Source organism: Empidonax traillii, unplaced genomic scaffold (assembly GCF_003031625.1).
Source record: "Empidonax traillii isolate 1590-97213 ecotype Southwest subspecies unplaced genomic scaffold, ASM303162v1 scaffold1219:size299213, whole genome shotgun sequence".
Lineage (NCBI taxonomy): Eukaryota > Metazoa > Chordata > Aves > Passeriformes > Tyrannidae > Empidonax > Empidonax traillii.
Genome location: NW_020956412.1, coordinates 91,903 through 111,852, shown reverse-complemented (window position 1 = coordinate 111,852; position 19,950 = coordinate 91,903). Strand labels below are relative to the sequence as shown.

The following is a 19,950-nucleotide window of genomic DNA, read 5'->3' as shown; positions in this document are numbered from 1 at the left end:
AAGCTCTACAAGCCCAGAGTGGCTCAGAGTTGCTCCCTTCACCCAGGACAGAGGGAAACCTTTGCTAGAGGTGATTGTTTTGCTGAAAAGCAGTTTGGCAGCTGCTGAAGCCACCTGTGAGTTTGCTTCAAGTCTGTGGCATGTGACACTCAAAAAAAAAAAAAAAAGTCTGCATTTGGACATTTCAAACCAATTTTTTTCCCATTTTTCTTTCAAATACAGTGTAATTTCATTTGGATGAATTCCTTAATTTTTTTAAGGAATGTGAGAAAAATCTCAAAATTAAAAGCAGGTCAAAAACTGTTTTGGTTAAGCATAAAGCCTTTTTGTTGCTTGTTTTTCTTTCATCTCCATTTGGCAGAAGGGAAAGCAGAATAACTTTGTGTCAACCTGAAAAATATTTTCTTTGCCTTTCCAGTCCGTCAAGCAAACCAAAGATAATCAATTATTCACACAGCTTTGGTCTGCTATTGTTTGATTGTCGTTTGTTGCTTTGGAGAGCATTCAGAAATGTCCCTTCTGGTAAATTTGGGCTTTGTGGTTCAAGATGCTGTTTCTGAGAGGGACTCAGTGCCCTCTCAGGGCCTTAACCTGCCTTGGGGTCAGGTTTTATTTTTGTCCCCTGTACCATGCCCAGCACTCCTGTGGCATTGGTCAGGGTTCTGCTGTAAGAGTAGCATTGCTGCCACTGGAGGTGGATTGGTGTCTGATGGTTTTCAGCTGCTCTTGCAAGTGTGGGGAGGCAGACAGTGTGGTGTCTCCTTCAAAGGGGGCTTCCTACCAGATGGCAGATGATTTTTCACCCAGACAAAGCTCTCAGCTCCTGTGGGGCCACCATCCTCTGCTGCTGCTGGCCACAGGGGGTCCCTCCCTGCCTGGAATGGCTCATGCTTTTATGCAGACCATACCTGAGACTGATTATCCTGGAGACTCATCATAGAATCACAGAATCATAGGATGATTTGGGTTGGAAGGAACCTTAAAGATCATCTCATTCCAACCCCCCTGCCATGGGCAGGATGCCACACACTAGATCAGGTTTCTCAGGACCCCATGCAACCTGGCCTTGAGCACTTCCACAGCTTCTCTGGGCAGCCTGTTTCAGTGTCTCACTACCCTCACAGTAAAGAATTTCTTCCTAGCATTTAATCTAAATCTCTCCTCTTTAAGTTTAAAACCATTCTCCTTTGTTCTATCACTATTTGATAGTCACATGACTGCGGGAAATGGAAGACCACTCTCCTCCATGCATGCACAGATCGCCTCTGGAAACACACTATCCATACTGACCCCTCTGAACAACAACTGCCAGTCTTAGCTTTGCTCTGTGCACTGGTCCATGTGGTGGAGAGGTGTGAAAACCAGCAGTATTCTCTCACAAGGTGTTTCCAGGACGTAACCCCATGGTGGGGAGCAAGGGAGATCATGGAAATACCTTCAGAAGAAGGTGTTGGAGAATGTCAGTATTTGTATAGGAGGCAAGAGCGGATGCAAAAGGATGACCAGCACTGCAGGGAACTTGGCAGAGTGTACACACTTCACAGCTCCCCTACACACAGCCCAAGTGATCAGCTGCTGTTGGGGGGGTTTGTGTTGTTTTATTTTCACTCACATCCACAGTTTATTTCTCTTCTTCCCACTTCTTGACCTAAGGCTGGGGTGGTTTAGGCTTCTTCTCAGGCAAATGCTGTAGCCTTGCTCTAAGGGTTGCCAGAGGATTTGATGGGATGGTTTTTGCAACCGCTTTTTTATCCTGGCTCTCTGTCCTTGCTGTTTTTCTTTCTGCCTCATTGCAGAACTTCTCCATCAGGCATCTGGCTTATGAGATTCTGGTCAACCTGGCTGAAGCACACATAGTGCCCTCTCTCTCTGGAGCCTCTCACCAGCTAGAGGTGGCAGGGCAGAGCCCCTGCACTTGGAGTTCTGAAGCCACACAGAATCTGTTTCTAAGCTTAGAGTCCACAGAATTCCACTGCAGAAATGAAAAAACCCTCAATACAGTCCCAAGTGAGCAGGCTTCACATGGAAAGCCTGAGATGTGAGAGATCTGTGCAGTGCACCCAGCAGAAGAGATGGCTTTGCAAAGGCTTTAGCAAGTCGGAATAAAAAAGGGTGGTGTTTAATTTTAGCAGATATGACACAGAGACCACAAGATGTGTCAACTGAGGCAGAATTAAGCATTGTGCCACAGGGCACACCAGCAGCCAGTGTCAGGATTGACATGAGCTGGGTTCATCTAATTCAGTGCTGATGTCCATGAGATGTGCCCATCCTGACCAGCACCTTGAGTTGCCTTTGGAACCACTGCAGAGGAGGTCAAAATACTCTGCAAGGGTTTCAGAGGAGGTCCCCTGAACACCCATGTTTGGCTGAATTAATAACCCCTTAAACCTCAGCCAGCTCTACTTCAGTCAGCACATACAAGGACACCTCAGTCAGAAGAGGTTCCCCCTCAAAAAAAAAAAAAAAACAGGAAACAAGAATCCCATCCCTAACACATCAGTATTTCTCAACACAGAGCCCTCTTCACCAGATCTTCTCTCCCTGGATCTCCTTCCCCCACTAGTACACAGGCATGTTAAATGTGTAGTCCCTTCTCCCTTTGCATTATTAATGTGAGACGGTTTATGCCTCCAAGCTATGTTTATTATATCCATGTGCTGCGGATGTGTGTGAGAGGAAGATGAATAGAGTCCTGCTAATGTCTAACAAATGCCCAGCACCATTCAGAGATCTCTTTCTGCTGCTTCGAGGCAGTGGTAACGAAGAGCATAATTTACTCCTTCTCTCAAGACCACACTGGCTATTTTCCAGCCACAGGAATGTTTCTCGCCACAAACACAAGGCATTGTTTTTGTGAGTTAAAAAGACTAGAGAAAACATGCAGCTTTCTTGTATTAAAAAAGAACAAGTCTGCCCTCTCTTCTGCCTTTGAGGCTCAAAGGATGGTACTCCAGAGACTGTGTAAAAAGGAAGGCCATCTCCAGGCTAAATGAAGTGCTGTAAGAAACAAATCAAGCTGGGAGAGATCTGGCTGGAAAAGCCATTTTAAATTGGGTTTTGCAGTTTGCGCCTAAGCTTTAGGTCCCAGTTCTCAGCTGTGGTAAATTAAAGGTCTTGTGTCCAGTTGTGTCAGCGGATGCTTGCAGCTCAGGAGGATTTTAGTCCAGATTGCTTTTTTTATTTCTTGTGCTTCCAAAGAAGATAAGTTAAGATTAAAAATATGGCCAAAGCCCCAAGCCACAGCTCCACTGTCCATTACAAGAGTGTAAATCTACACCAGTACAGAGCTGGGACTGCTATTTACCTATGACACTTCCTCTCTGAATGGATATCCATGAACACTCACTCATATCATGACTTTAAAACACACCAGGCAGAGATAAATCCGTAAATGGATATTTATTGCCATAGAAAACAGATGGCAGAAGACAAAGCTCCCATGTTCTTATCCCAAGCTGCAAGCACGTTAAGAATGCAGCAGGAAACGTCATTCCTCCTATAAATAAATTTCTCTTGAGAAGAGAGAACCCAGAGCTGAACAAAAAAAAGAAAAAGTCAGTCTTTCTGCTCTGCAGGCCAAGTCTGAGGCAGGTTTTCCCACGCTACTCTGCAGCTTATGGCGACCTTTGCTTCTGGCAAGAGAGGAGATTGCCTCCAAGCAAACCCAGCAAAAGAGTTCGAGTATGTCTTGCTGCTGCACAAGCCAACCAGCACTTTTATTATTCTGAGTTACTGATTTTCTTTTTCTAGCAGACAAAGCATAATTCAGCATTCAGCTTCTTATTAATCATTTCTCTGGGATGGATTCGAGAGCAAAGTGGTGGGAAACCTCTCACACCAAGGGCTGCAGTGCAGGGTCTAACGGGGTGGAACAAGGCAGATCTTGTAGCATTCACGCTGGAGTGGTCCTTGTCTGTGAAACCCTTCGTGCAGGCTCTGTGAGTGATGCTGTGAGCACTTGCTCTGACACCAGGACTAAGCGAGTGCTTTAAGGGAAGCTGATCTTTCCAGTTCACGCTATTTACTTGAAAACTCTTACTCTGCCGTGCAGACCCTGCAGACCTTTGCTTAGCACCTTCACTGACATTTTTCGGACGGGTCTCTTGTCTAGACAGAATCACTACCCGTCTGATAGACTGCTGAGGTGACAGCAGAGTTACTCAGATACTGTGGATAACAAACAAAGAGTAGATATTTGAGTGCAGAAGTTGCCCAAGACTGAAAAAAGACCTTGAAGGAAGGAACTCCTGTTGTCTTAGCTTTTTTTCTGGAAGTTACTCAAGTCACAAGGTGATGAAAAATTATTCATCAGCCCTATAGACAAATAATTGTACTCAAATAAAAAAAATAGAGATCTTAATCTTAGGATCTTTGCTAATCTCAAGTAGCAAAGCTGTCACCTGTGTAATGCTCTGATATAATCACTTGTGACTGCTGAAACATCAATTTTATCTACTTCATCTGAGCTTTATCTTTTCTGACCTGTTCACAAGTATTTTGGAGGAATTGGTTTAATTTGAACTCTACCTAGGCAGATAAATGCTTAGTGCACCTCTCAGGTGTCTGGAAGTCGTAATATTTTGTGACACTTCTAAAAGGTGTAACAAATCAAAACAGACTTCTCTGTGAAACGGATCAGGAGCTGTGCTAGACTTCATCCCCCCAAAAAGCATGCAGGTTAACAGTGCAAGAGGTGAGAGCATGGCAGAGGCTAATGGATACTGACTGGTGAACTCTGAAGAATTTGGAACTAGGGTACTGCTCAAATTGGCTTTCAAATGGTTGGAGCTTAATTGAATTATCAAGTGCTCTTGAGGCCTGGAGAACTCAATAGCACGGGCTCTGCTGTGAAATTTCCAGTGCTTCGGGTTCTTATTTTGATGAGAAAATGAAAAGCTTTTTTCATTACAATTTGGCATTTGTTGCCTTCATGTTGGCCAAACCCTGGGACAGAAAAGGCAAGATAGGGGACAGAGGTTGGGGGCCAGAAATGAGCCAAATGTTTTAGATTCGGGTGAAGGGAATGGGAGAATCATATGAATCCAGTTATAAAACCTAGGAGGGGATGAAAAGGCTACTCTAGTTCATAGATCCTTTTGGCTAACAAGGGCTTTTGCTCAAAGGGCTTTTTCAGGTAACTGGTACCATGCCCAGATCATACTCCCAGCAGCAGCCCAAAGCTCAGGAGCTGTGATGTTTTAGCACCAGGGTTTAGCACCAGTGATGGTTTAGCACCAGTTTACCTCAAGGTAGTGTTCTACAGCCCAAAAGGTAAGAACTTGCCAACCCTACAAGGAGGTTCCTGGAAGACCTTTTCCGTGCAGAGGCTGTTTCATGCAAGGCCATCCCGTGACAGATAATGAAAAGTGGCAGCTTGGGTGTTTGAAATACCTTGCGACCTCTCCCAACCTGAAGTCTTAGTCCTAACTCATGCTCTAGCCAGGACTTACCCCTGGAAGGGCTTAGACATGCCTGCAGTTGGGTTTTAACATCCAGACATAGAAAGTCTTCAGATTTTGTCAATTCTTGATCCATATAAGTGATTGCTGAAATATTGCTTCAGTGTCCTGAAGATCTTCAGAAATCAAGTGCAAAGTAAGACACAAGCCTTTTTCCAGTTCTTAACTTCTTGATCAATCTTTTCATCTATTTTAGTCAAGATAATGTCAGACTGTGAAAAAAAAAAAAATCAAAATAAAACAGTGGATGAGCAGAAAACTTAGACTTCATCAAACTTTTCCATTTCCACTCTAGAAACTTCTTTGGTTCAGACCAGACACCAACAGAAGCCTCTTAAATACCAGCAGAGACTTTAGTGAGGCTCACAAGCACCAGGGCCCTCCCAGTCAGGCTAAAAGAAATCATGAAAGAGGCTGTTCTGATCAAAAGGAAATCTGTTGTTTAGGTAGTCACAGAGTTCCTATTTTGCTGATTCAAGTTCAGAAAGTTGGATTTAGATTTTGAACACATTTCCGAACTTGTGGTCAAACTTTCTGCCTGAGCTTAGTTTATTTTCCAGTGAAGTACACATTATCCTCTTTGTCTCAATCACGTCTAATGGCTTCAAAGAAATGGTGATTTTTCATTCCACCAGCAAATGGATATGAGTGATTCTTACGCTTTGATTTTTTTTTTTTTTTTTTTGGTGGGACCAAAGTATCACACTCTCCAAATTGCACAGGCAAGGAGTGCAATTAGTCTCCACTTCCCAAAGATACCACATGAAAAGCTTTTGAACAGATAATGGGCTGAAAATGACACCATTTAGTCACCCGCACACACTCTACAATCCAGCTGTGTTTCTGGAATATATTTAGAAGGTGCAATTAGGGCTGTGCATGCTTTGAAATAGTGAGCAAAATTCTTAACTGAGGTTGAAATTAATTTTAGTTTCCAGTACTCCATCTATAAAAGCCACCCAGTCTTGATGGGGTGTGATCATGGATATCTATTTTCTCTCCAGGTTTTGCATCATCACAGATAACGTAAACTCTGTATGAAACAATAGCTAAGGAACAATAACCTGCAATTAATGTTGATGCACTAAGCATCTGCCCTTTGGGTATTTATGTGCAGAACAAGTACCATTTTACTGTTTTACCATTCTAGTTCATAATAGAAATCCCTGCAAGACTGAATCAAATCAGCCTTAACTCAGAAGTTCCTGCCACAGGGAGTTTCCAGCCTGCCAGCTCCCAACACATGAGTGATGGGATGAGATGTGCTTTGGAGAAAATCATCTAAGAGAGATTAAAGGTAGAGGTTGGTATTCTTACTAGCGTGTGTTTCCCATGTCATCTTCCTCCCACTTGTACCTTCAGCCAGCCTACATTTACAAGTTCATCATGCAACCAAAAAAATTTTTACTACCCTTTTAGAACTCTTCAGTAGTCCAAGAAAAGAGAATAATATGTGTCTTCTGGCAATGTTGTCCCCCCTATTGTCTATTAAGTTGCACTAAGGGAGGTTTAGATTGGATATTAGGAAAAATTTCACTGAAAGGATAGTCAGGCATTGAAATAGGCTGCACAGGGAAGTGGTGTAATCACAATCCCTGGAAGCATTCAAAAGACATGTGGATGTGGCACTTGGGGATGTGGTTTCCTGGCAAACATGGTAGTTCTAGGTTAACAGTTGAAGATCTTAGAGGTATTTACAATCTTAGTGATCCTATGATTCTACTTGGATGACTCCACCAGATGCAGAGCAGATGCCAAGCAGCAGAGCCCTGGGTTCCAGCTGCCTCTCCATGTCCTTGAGGCCATGTTTACAGAAACAGTTGTTCAATCTTAGGAGACTGCTGAGTGTTTGAGTCTGTTTTGGGGTCTCCTGGTGCTCCCCGTTTCTTTTGGAGACATGTTCAGGGAGCCCGAGGGAATGTCTGAACCTGCTCTGAAGAACAACCCCATGGCCACATTCTGGGGTAATCTCGCACATTTTCGTGCTTGAAGGTTGCGGGTAAGGGCACCAGGAGCAGATCACTGAAAATGCACTAATGGCTTGATAAAATGCCAAATACCTCACCAGAGTACAGGGCAGCTGGGGAGATACGAAAGGGGCTGGATCCTGTACTTGCACCCTCTCCAAATGCCTCTCTTTCCTTACAGGAAAGATTCAATATGGCATTCAAAGCAATGTGTATCTCGTATCAGTTCCTCTGCATAAATGCCTGTATTCACTGCATCTGAAAGAGATGCTGAGAACTGCCTGAGTAAGAGAGCACTGTGGGATGCTCAGGGGATGAGCACAGATCAGTGTGTTCCCCTGATCAGTGTGATCCATGAGAAATTACCACTATTCAGAGAGGAGAATGCCAATATCCTATTCATTCTCCACAGTACTCCAAAAAAGCTCTCCAATATCTTGCTTTTATTAATCCTTTTGCTATAGCTTCCATAGCCAAGGGACATCTCTAACCACAAGGCTTTCCTGCATTCATGATGCTTTGGAGCATCCTAGGAAGCTGAATGAGGATGTCAACAAGTTACTTTCTGTCTTTCAGTCTTCCTTTAATGCATCATCAGACAGCAGAAGGAGGACAATCAAGGTTAAAACCCTAGAGGTAGTTTATCCTCATTAAAGGCCCAGATTTTCACAGAAAACCAAGAAAAGTGAGTTGCCAATGTTTCACAGACTCTCCTTTCCTCAGAGCTGAGTTCAAAGCTGTTACTGTCGCCTGAGGGCAGAGCCTGAAGTTCCCAATATTTGAAAATACCATCCAAGAAAATCTGTCAAGGCTAATATGATGGATGGGCTATTGCTAGAGGGAAGCTTGGCAATCCTACGTCACAACTTAAAATTATCCCTTATAATACGTTGGGTTTTGCGTATTACAGAGCTCCGCAGACATTGATCCTCTGCAGATCTCTGCAAGACCCAACCAGCACTGTTGTTCCCACTTGGCAGCCAAGATGCTTTCAGGGTAAAAGCTGAGGTTAACTGCCAACACCCTGCAAACCTGGAGGTGTTTGATGCAGGATCCAACTTCAGGGCTCCCGTTAGCTGGAAGAACACATCCACATCCCCTTCCACATCCCCTTCCTCCCTCTCCAGCGTCTCCCCACCCAACCCATGCTTGCAAACCATGCCAGAGACTGGGAGGAGGCTTTCTGATTTTCATCATTTCCACTCTGAAATGTTGGAAAGCTTCCTTTTTCCATCTCAGACTTTGTTGTAATGCAGCCATTGTGTATCCTCCTGAAAACTTTCAAATGCACCAATAGTGGCAGTTTCCTGCAGAAGTAAAAGGGTTTGCTTCAGTTACAGCAAGTGGGAACCTGGCCAAGAAGAGTCATAAAACCAGAGGACGTTGATTTTTTAAAAGCACAATTATGTTAGTGCATTCCAATGTACCCAATCAGTCACAGGAGAGCAGTTAAAGTGGCCTTGGGGCACCTCCAGCTTCTGGAGAACAGTGTCAGGGGAAAGATAATCAGGCTGATGCCAGTGGATGATCTAGCGGCTTTTCCTGACAATCAGTCACAGCAGACTGTGTGGTGCTGGCCAGGCTCTGGGTTGCAGCAGCATTTTGAAAACTTTTCATTCCTGAGGTTTTTTTCATACTAATCCATGGATGCTGTTATCCACCCTAGCCTGGAAGGGAAATTGCTGCAAGATGCAGAACAAGGGTGTAGGCAGCATGAGTGTTTTCCTGCAAAGACCAAGAGATACTGTGTGGTCTCTGAACAAACCTTTTAGCACCCAGCATCAGTGTTTTCTCTGAAATCAGCACCTTTTTCCCTAGGATCCATCTATTTAAGGGACTCAGAGTGAAAGAACCCCATTTTGGAGGGATGGGAGCAAAACATTTCTGAAACCATCACCTTTTAGAGAAATCGCAGATGGAAACCCACAACTCCAGATATCCTGAGTCACTTGAAGATGGATCAGGCATCTTGTGCAACCCAGGATATCTACCACCCCAGTCTTGCGCTCAGCCCCTCTCCTGCGAGGTCAGCACTTTGGAAGGACTGACCTCAAATTCCCGGGGCACCGGACTCTGGGAAACCTTCTGTTGTTTCTGTTTCGTAACGATTGCCCGCTGGGGAGGCACTGACCAACTCCCCCTCCCGGTTCCCAGTTTGCGAAGCCAAGAAATACCAATGTGAAAAGGTCCACGTTCCTTTATCCTGGAATGAACTGACCACGTCTGGTCATACAGGGACAGAGCCCAGAATACCGTCTCCGTGGGCCTTGCTTTCCCATGACAAATTTCCCAATCAGAGCTTGAATAAACATGAGCTCATCACCAATTTGTAATTGTGGAGATTTACGGCCCTCCTGATCACATTTTTATGGAAGCAGCAATAAGCTCTCGTTCTTGCTATTCTGCCCATATCTTAATCACTCTCCTATAAAACCAAACACCCTATTTTGAAATCAAACAGATTTCAAAGCGGGTGTTCTTGCCAAGGCAGTGATTCTTGTCTGACTGGACCACTGCCGTGTTCAGTGTTGATTTTGGTGGGTTTCCGACACAAATCTTCCCAAAGACCATTTCTCTCACTACACAAAATAAAAGCCCTATTGTTACATCTACGATGCATTTGGGACACATCTCCATTGCTCTTTAGACCAAGGCAGCCACTTAGTGGGGCTGCTCTTATAGTTTAGTACCCTTTTTTTTCTCTCCTTTTCACTATGGAACAGAGCAGTTCCAGGTATTGTAGCCGAGGAAGATGAGGGTGATGACTTTGTTGCTCTCTGTCCCCTCTTTTTAGCTGAGCAATGGCTTGGAGGACTGTTTATACTGAAGTCTAGGCAAAAGCACAATGACAGAAATGTGCAGTCATTCTTGCTCTTGCTGAATCCTGAAATAAACCAAATGAGGTGAATCAGAACCAACTTTGTCTGGTTCTCACCAACAGTGCCTGGTTCTCACAGACAGACACCTCGACTCTATGAAGTTTTTCCTGACTTTGCAGGGTTGTAACATGGCTTCATCAGCTGATGCCTGTCCATGATGAGACTTACCCCTGCTGTCAGGGCCCTTCAGAGGTTGTTCTTCAACTCATACGTGCATGGATTATCAAGGGCAATGGACCAGGCACTGCTGGTACTCTCTGTGAGGTGAAGGCAGCAGTGCAGGGACCAAGATCAGCTTGCTGTCCTGAACGGAGATGGGGACAAACCAGGGCAACACAACAACATGAACCATGAGTGCAGGCCTTCATCCCTGTGGGGTCTTCTGGGTAGATCTGTCTGGGTAGAGATCATGCTGTGCCTGAGCTGTGCCTGGAGTTGTGGAGGGTGTGTGGGACCTACAGGAGAGGGCACAGTGTGGCATTTCAGGCTGACACGGAGGGTCTGGTGGGAACTGCCCAGGAGAAATGAGGGCAATCTTGCATGTGGTTCGAAGCAGATTGAATGGATAGAATATATGGCTCTAAGCAATGAAGAAGTGAATTTATTTCAACCACATGCAGCTATTCAACTTGTGAACAACATTAGCTGGGTTTTGATCACTCCCCTTTTTTCTGAGCTACTGTGGTGCTTGGGCAGAACTTCCAACTTCATCGTTCTCCTAAAAGTTCCTATATTTGTTTTCCTTAGACTTGAAACTTCTTTTAAAAAAAAAAAAAAAAATCTGCCATATCCTTCAGCTGCAAATGGTTTAATAGCTCTTGGCTTTGTGTGATCTGAATATTTTCTTGTTCTCTTGCTTTGCAGCTGTGACCTACTTAATTACGAGCAGGAAACAAACCCCAGAATCATTAGACTTTCTGCCTGGCTTAAAGAAGGGGAAAAAAATAAAAATCTCATGTTGTTAAATACTAGGATGTCCTTCTTAATAACAGGAAGTCAAGCTCCAGATAGCAACAGTGAACATTTGAATTCTTTGTGCATCAAGATAAGAACAGCAAAGAGCTTATGGGTTTTATTTTTTATGGCATGGATGTTTTGGGGGCAGGGGAAATGACAGCCGCTTCTAACAGCCAAAATGGGAATGAGTCATACATTTCTAAATCAAGAGCGTAAATCCTCTTTGTTTTAACTTCTAAACGGCTTCAGTCTGCTCTGTCCATAGAGACAATCAAGTGACTGACTTGCTGCTTCGATCCAGCAGCTTTCTATCTATTTTATCCTCTTTTCAGGAGGTATGAGCAAACAAGCCAGTCAGTGAGTTGGGATCCCCCATGGCAAATCATCAGGTTGGAAGACAGAGTGTGGGGGAGTTTGATTAACTCCTCTCCACCCCTGCAGATGGAGTCTGGGCTACTATTTATACCTCCTAAAACTCAGTACCCTGTCTGGAAATGCGGGAGGTTCCGTGGGTGTAATAGTAGCTGTAGAAAGCAAGCAGAGGAAAGGAAAGCCAGGACTGCCAGCCCCTGTGACTGTCTGTCCCACACGGGCACTTCAGCCCTCTTGTCCCTGTTTATCTGCAGCTCTGGTGGCAACTCAATAATACAAATCTCCCAGTGCATCGAGAGGAAATAGAAGCTGATGTTTGCTCAGGGTTTTAAACCAACCAGCAACAGAAGCGCAAGTTATCAACTTCTGTCAACTGTGAATGCATTATCACTGTGGATGGCATGGATCCAGGGCTGTCCTACGATGCAAATGGAGATTTTCCATTAGCACGAGCCACAGGGGTCTGCGTTTCGGGAGCAAACAGGGTAGAGGTCAACTCTTATGCTCTACTGAGAAGGCCTAACTGGTCCCAGCTGGGGAGATGTTCTCAGCGTGAAGATCTGCTGCAGTACAGTAATCCCCCTCTGTTGACTCCTGCGTTTCCCATCTGCAGATTAATTGTTCTGCAGCAATAGGAACAAGCAAACCACCCCACATGAGCCAGCTCCAGAGTAGATGCCACGAATGAGTGTGCAAGTGTGTGCTTTGTGGAGTCAGCAGCTCAGTGTGGGACATTTCTACCCCAAAGTCAAGAGAGCCATGCCCTTCCTCCACAGCAGCCTCCCTACATGCATTTAGCATCGCCTGGATATGTACAACACTCCTCCCACAGGGAGTATATATGTGCATAAGTAGTCTTCACCTCAGGGAACATTTATTTACCCATAGTTATGCTCATTTCAATAATCAGTGTAGGAGCTTTCAACACAGAGGGTACGTTATCGATCCAAGATATCTTAAGTACTTCTGCTTTTTGTGTATGCCTCCCATGGAACATGACCAGTTGGCTTTCTAGCAGGCTGAACACTTTTTTACTTTTTAAGTAAAATAGTTCCCCTGAGAATTTATGTCATCTGACAAATGCCAGTGAATTAATCGAGGAAATGGAGACCCATAAAGTTATGTGACTCTTCTAATGTTGCTCAAGAAACTGGTGGCTTTTCTAGAACAGGACCAGATCCCTCCTCATTTCCACTCTGAAGGTTATATTTGACCTGCTTATCTTTCCTCTCTGTCCAGTGGCAATTACATCCTAACCAGCAATACCAGTATTTTTTGTAATTATCTTCTATAGGGAGTTTCAGAATAAACTAAGTATGTATTCTTCAACTTAGGCAGGAGCAGACATTCCAACCCATAAGCAAGATCACACATGAGAAATCTGGACCACTGATTTTCTAAAACATGTTCCTTTTGCCCTTCTCCTTTTCAATGAAATGCTCACTCTTGTCTGTGAACAGAAAGGACTTTGTATCAGTCACTGAATGTAGTAAATGTTACCACTGGGTCTGAATCAGGCAGATATTTAAATGTATTTTCAGGATACGCTGTAGTAAAATGTTCTGCTGCAAGGGGCCATTTGTGGTGTGTGTAGGCTTGTTTTGCATGGACAGCAAGGCTGCCCTTCATTAAATTATCCATCTTGCCATAGGGCAGAACTGCAGACTGGCTTTTTATGAACCAACAAACTTGTCCCTCTCCCAGGCAAGTAGTATCAGTTAAGGGACATCTGCAACATGAAGCAATGTGTCCTCCAAAACCACAGCCAAGGCCATTTGGACAGCTTGACCATCATCTGATAAGAGGTAGGAAGCACCAGATAAATGTATAATTCAAAATTATATGAACACAGGGGTAGCATGGGAACTTCTCATAAAGAATCATAGAATAGTTTGGGTTGGAAGGGACCTTAATGATCATCTAGTTCCAACCTCCAAAGGCAAATATTTGTTCCAGTCTCCAAAGGAATAAGCCAAAGCTTGAAACCAAAAGACTGTAACTGCACTAGTGCGTGACTTTTTCTGAGAACAGTCAGGCGTGTTTGATCCACAGTCTGAGATTCAGTGCCCTCCTGATGGGCACAAACACAGGTTTGCATTGTTTCACCCCTGAACCTTGTCAGAGGCTATTTTAGACATGGGTGAATAACATGGTAGGAAAAAAGCTCAGCTGCTGGATGAGCTTTAGGTTGTTCCCTATTTATACCTGCCTCCTAAGCTGGCTGTGATTTTTTTCCATTTTCCTCTGGCCAAAAATAATTCTCCCAAGCATTTCTGCACATAATAACAGAGTGATGATGAGCCTTGTGGTGATGGACATCTGCAAGCACGTGCTGCTTTGATTGGAGACCCCGGTCACAGGACGTTACAGACGCCAGCGGGATCAGAGTTAATCATAAGCTTGGGTTTCCAAAGAGAATAATCGTATTTAAGATCTCACCATTCACTTTCTGAGGCTGTTCTGCACTATTTCCTTAATACATTGTCCTGACCTACATCCCCTCCTGCAGACTCATTCACCACAGTGTTCATGGAGAAAGAGGATTGAATAGCAAATCTCTGCCCAATCTCTTTCACGTTTCTGCATAGTAGAAGTGAAAATCACTTTAGCCGGTGGAATATTAGGGACAAGTAAAAGCCCAGCTTTATAGGATTCACCTACTTTTAAACCTTGTTAAATCACTAACACAAGTTACTTTAGGAAATGAAATGTGTATGATTTGAGGATATGACACACTCTCCTGTGTCAGTCAATAAAAATCTCTCTGAAGTGAGGACACGTAGAGCCTTATGCAGAGGGAGCTGCTGTTTGCATAACGATAATACTCAGCACTACCAGAGCACTTTACATTTCCAAAGAGCTTTAGAAATGTTATGATCAAGGTGGATGGATGGAACAGTAAATTTTCATTCAGTTATTACTGTGAAACAGCAGTTCATTTCATTATGGAACATTTTAGGCCATATGGACTCGTGAGAACATCTTGAAGAAATTGCTCAGGATTTCTGACTCATGATGTTCATCCTAAAATGCAACCAGCAGGGAAATCCTCCGTTTCTTGAATTTTCTCTGCAGGATAGTTTAAGGGCTGTCAGTGGTGGCAGACCAGGGAGTCAGGCTGTTCCTATCTGGTTTGGGAAGGATGTGGTAGGTGAGAGCTAGGAGGTAACTGAAGCAGTGCGACAGGGGCATCACATTTGCATGGGGGAGCAGATTTTTGGGCTGATGCTTCCAAGTACAGCTTCTTTTCTTACAGCTCCAGAGAGGTGAGCTAGGAGTGTTGACACCTCCTTTACAAGTCTGTAAAGTTTCAGGCAAATCGTTGTCCAGATGTTGTGGCCTAGCCAGACTGAAGTCACAATCTTTTAGCAATTCAAAATGAATATAGGGTCAACCCTTAGCTGATCAAAGTGCTTGGCAGACGCAGTATGGACATCCATACTCTATTTTCACTCTTAAATTCAGACAAGTTTCCTTGTCTTGTATAACATAAGCCTCAAGTCTTAGGATTTGCTTCTTTAACTCAAATGCAGTCCCAGCTCCTTTTAAGACCCTTCCCTCAAAGGTTCTCCTACACAAAGTGCAAAACCTGGCAAAGGTACAAGAAATAAAGCCAATAGTATCCTGCCCTTGCACTTTGGGAAACTCCCACTGAACACATCAAAAATCTCTATGAAGCCTCCTTGGGTGTCAGGAGAAAGATGAGGAAGCCCAGTATGAGGGACGACAGCACCTTGGTTTGAGTGAAAATAGGGCACTCAGAGGCTCAGGTTCTGTAGTGGATTTGGTGCACAATGACCATTAAGAAATCTTGCAAGGGTCTATGTTCAGTTCAGTTATGGGAGGGAAGTCACTTCTGTAAATCTCCACTGAGCACCCTGGCTCTGTCTGGGAAGATGTGAAGGAAGGGGCATGGCTTCTGCTCGGTGTGTTTGATCACTTGGCAGTGGAACATCACTAACAATTCCCATCATACTGGTCACAAAAATTACGTGCCATCAGGGCACAAGGAGAAAAATGTAACTAGTTATTTATTTATCTCAAAAAAACATCTCCAACATAAGAAAGCGTGAAGCTGCAACATGAAAGGGAACTTTGGGCACAAATATCCTAACAACGTTAATCCTCTTTACATTTTAGAGAAATAAAGATCAAAAAGGGACATGAATTTGAAATAGAACCTAAAAGACCATGTTGGGCTGTAGCTGCAGGGACCATTGGGGCCATATGTGGAGCAGAAACAGGATATTTCTGGTATGTCTACAGCAAGCTCAAAGGACACTGCCTTCCACACAGCACATCCTTCTTTCAGCACCCCCAAATACATCCACACCCATTGGGAAGCTGTAGGTAGAGATTTACTGTGGACCATGCTGGAAAGAGAGGCTGAATTCTCCTTTCCAAGGCCAGAATATAAAAAGGCAAACAAGGACCTGTCTCTCAAGCTCATGGTGCAGGCAGCATCCACCTACACCAGTGCACAGCAGGGATTTGCAGGGTCTGCACTGAGGAGGAGCTGCCGGCTGGGTTTGGGTTGGGAAATCCACCCCCAGCCTTCAGGCCTCAGTGACAGTCCCATGAAACAACACAGCAGCCCAAGGGGTTTGGTCTCTTTTCCTTTTTTTCATGGGAAGTAAGGAGCTATTTTTATACCCTAGAAACAGCCTTTGGACTGTCAGTAAAACGTGGGAGGTTTCATAGTAAATGTTTTGGCTGACATTTTCTCAGAAACAGCGGGAAATAATCAGCGCATAATTAGAGAGGAAAAGACCTGCAAATGTCTATAGATCTATGTCGAGTGCAAAGGGCTTTTTTTTCTAATTGACCTTAGTGAAGGTGAAGCTGAGCACGTTTTATTGAATTAGAAGATGATTTTACAGAAATTACTTAAAGGGTACACCAGTAGAGGAGCCAAGTTGCCGATTCTCATAATTTTTTCTCCTCTCTTCTGCCATTCCCAGTAGCAATGACCTCTTCTGACTTTTTTGGATAGGAAAGAGCACATTCTGTGGTGTCTGCCTGGAAAAGAGCTCTTTTGGTAGTTGACTCTAGAGGGGATGGGCTATCTTTGTCTGAGAAACCTCCATGGTTGCAATTCCCTCAGAAGCTGCAAGGTGGGATGGTTTATCTGTACTCAGGCAGCTTTTACCCTCTCAAAAAATATTATGTGTCTGATCAGCGGGAAAATCTCCCCAGGAAACCAAACAATCTGCTCTAATCATGAAGGTAAATCTATCCAGTGAAATGTTCACTGGGCTTTCTGTAGACTCAAGTGACTCCTAAAGGGACTGCTCCAGTCTCTCAGTTAAATAAATACGTAGGAGAACTGTTTTCAGAAAGTCTGATTATGTCATCAGCCAAGTGAAAAGGCTCCTTCAGAGCTGCCCTCATCTGTTGAGTAATTACTGAGTTGGGATGGGGGCTGAAAGTCTCCTTTCAACCATACGGAAAGACTTGATGCACATATGGGGTAGCTAATTTTAAAACTGTGGTATATCCTCCATTTCCCCTCCTCTCCCCCTTCCGGAATACCAAAGGGGTTATGTCACATCCCAGAGCAATCACTTGCTACGGTTTCTTTTCCCCCCTCTGTTTTCCTTTATCAAACACATTTCTTTCTTTTCCCCTCCTGTGCTCCCAGGCAGAGATCTTATATATCAGGCTGTAGCCTGGAGCAAATATTGTCTAGTCAATTTATATATAAGGAAAAAAAAGTACCTTTCTTTCAAATGAGGCTTTATAATGGAGATGTTCCTGATCCCTTGTCTACATCACTGCTAACAGATGCAGAGTTTACAGGCAGGCAAACAACCAACAGATGATAAGCGTAGGGAGACTACAGCAAAGGCTGGACACCAAGAAAACAGGCAAGGAGAGGGAGAGGAGGAAGGAAAACCGCACTTTGCAGAATGAATAGCTTCTAACAAGTCTGAAGGAAACACTATTACGATTTTATTACCATATTTTATGAATCCTCTCTAAAAATGAAGTCCTGAAGAAGCAATTAGGCTGAGAACATGAATTTTGCAGCTGTATTTTCCTGGCCCTCCACCTGCCCTGTCAATGAGCTGACGAGCATCCTTGTGCCGTTATCGTGACGCACGGCTCGCTTTGTGTCCTCCAGTCCTCAAAGAAGAAATTATGGATGGGGTCATGGTGGGACAGACCTACAGAAAATCAAGAAGATATTAATATTCCTGCTCCTTCCCTATCCAGGGAGTTGAATCAGAGAAGACACTTTTGGGAAATTATGTCTTCTCAGCTCTGCTAAACCAGCAGCTTTAGGAGTTCAAGTCCCTTGTGATTTCAACCCAAACTGGTGTTGTCCTCCCTACTCCTCTAAAAAGTGCCTCCTTGGAAGCAACTCCATGTAGGCATTCTCCAACTGACTCCTGTCAGCTCCCTCCAAGTCCTGTGGCCTTTTTTTGCACATTCTTCTGAAGGGAGAGTGAAATGAGTGAAAAATAGCACTGACAGGCAGCTGTCTCCAAGGGCACTGGCTTGCACTGTGCCTTTGATAAAAATACTTCCTCCTCAGTTTCCTCACCTGGTGATTAAATATGTAGAAGCACTCATGGGATTGAGCTGGAAAACGTCTTGCAACATAACTGCATGATTTTGTGGTGATTTAACTGAACTGCAAAATCCTCATGTTGATAGTGTATTTTCACCCTCACTGGACCAGTTCCCTCAGCTCAACTCCTCATAAATGTTGACAGCATTGAAGTCTCCACCCAGACAATGTGCTCCTGAGGGGAAACAGTCAGGGAACTGATCTCTCCTCAACACTTATTTTAGGAAGGGATGTCAGAACTGTTTGTAAGGATGGAAAGAAGTGTAAGTAAGGGATGCCATTTTTGTATCTGTAGACCAAAAAGGGTGGTTTGCATCCAGCTCAGATGAAAAGAAATGTGTTGCATTCTCCTGGGCTTGTTCAGAGAAGACCCAACCTTATGAATGTGATCTCATCAAGGGTTAAAAATATGTCCACATCAGCTCAATCAGGCTGATTTTAAAAGGCCATTGTTTAATCCATGCAACTTTACAAAATATCACCCCTTGGGTTAATAAGGTGCTTGGCAAACTGTTGCATAATTCTCATGCACAGATTAAGTTCCCTTCTTGGTTCAAAATACAAAAAGGCTCCAGAACAGGCAACTTAGTGAGGAAAAGACTGGAGTGTAACAGTGTGATGGGGAGTCGACACACGAAACGAAAGGATGAAATGTTGCATGTGGCAAAGCTTCCTTCTCAGATGTTCCTTGGGAGTGTTTGAAAGAGTTAAGCCCAATACTGGAATGTCTTGGGAATGTTGGCAGACGGAGCGTGAGCGGCTTTTTTCTTCCCTCTGGATGGAGTCCCAGGACCGAGCATGCAAAGTGATGACTTTGGATCCGAGTTTGCCTCTTGGTTCTGCAGCGGAGAGCTGGGAGGTGATGCAGTGTTACCAAGAAGCCCTTTGCGAGGGATGTGCCATTGCCTTTCTAAGTCAGGAGAGGTATTTTTACCTTTTCCTTGCTCATCTTTGGGTGCAACAGGACTTACTTTGAGAAGATACACAGAGGGAGAAACCACATCCTGAAGGGCGTGTGCGAAGGGAGAAAGGCACATCCCCAAACAGTTTATTTTGGCTGCTGGTTTTTTTGTTGTCCGTTTTGGTTTGGTGGTTTGCTGGTTGATTTTTTTTTTTCTTGCTTTTATTTCTCCTTCTTTGATGGAAATTGCAGTGACTTTTTAACCCTGCGGTTCAAAAGGCACCTTGGAATTAGCTGTTTGCCTCTAAGCAGGGAATCCGGGGTGATTCACACAGGGAGCTGGCATGGCTGCTGTGCTCTTTGGCTTTGAGGATCTGCTCTACAGCTGGGACAGCCTGGTGTGGAGCCTGACGTCCCGGGCTCTGCGGACTTGCCGCTTTGGAAACCTGAGGGTCCTGCAGCTCATGCTGAAGCCATGGTGCATTTCCAGAGACGTTTATCAGGTAGGGTTACAAAACACCGGGCTAGACCCTCAAACCCCGGTGCTGCAGGGGGGCAGAACCCCTGGAAGTCTCGCAGGGTCCTGTCCTGTTCCTACAGACCGCTTTGGGTCCTATGTAGATGGTGGGACAGGAGACAGCCTGGGCAGGGGAGGAGTGGGAGGAGAAACATTTTGGGTAGGAGGATGGTGATGGGGTCTCCCATGGTGAAACACAGGTCCAAGCTCTCCATTCGACAGAGCCAAGGGGAATAAGTGAAAATAAATTAAAGTTCAGTCTGCTATATCCTCTTTCCTTGAGCTTTATACTCATAAGTACAACCTTAGCCACTCTGTGTC

The 19,950-nt window shown here is 44.3% G+C and overlaps 1 protein-coding gene across 1 annotated transcript in view; it reads left to right on the top strand.

Annotated features, from left to right (window-relative positions):
• Positions 1-19,428: 19,428 nt before the first annotated feature.
• LOC114069247 (FERM domain-containing protein 4B-like) overlaps positions 19,429-19,950 on the top strand; it is a gene marked incomplete at its 3' end in the record, with an annotated part of 89,590 nt that continues 89,068 nt past the window's right edge. Inside the window, exon 1 of the mRNA XM_027905902.1 lies at positions 19,429-19,615. Coding sequence (XP_027761703.1) covers positions 19,457-19,615 — 159 coding nt within the window. The remainder of the gene's footprint in view (positions 19,616-19,950) is intronic.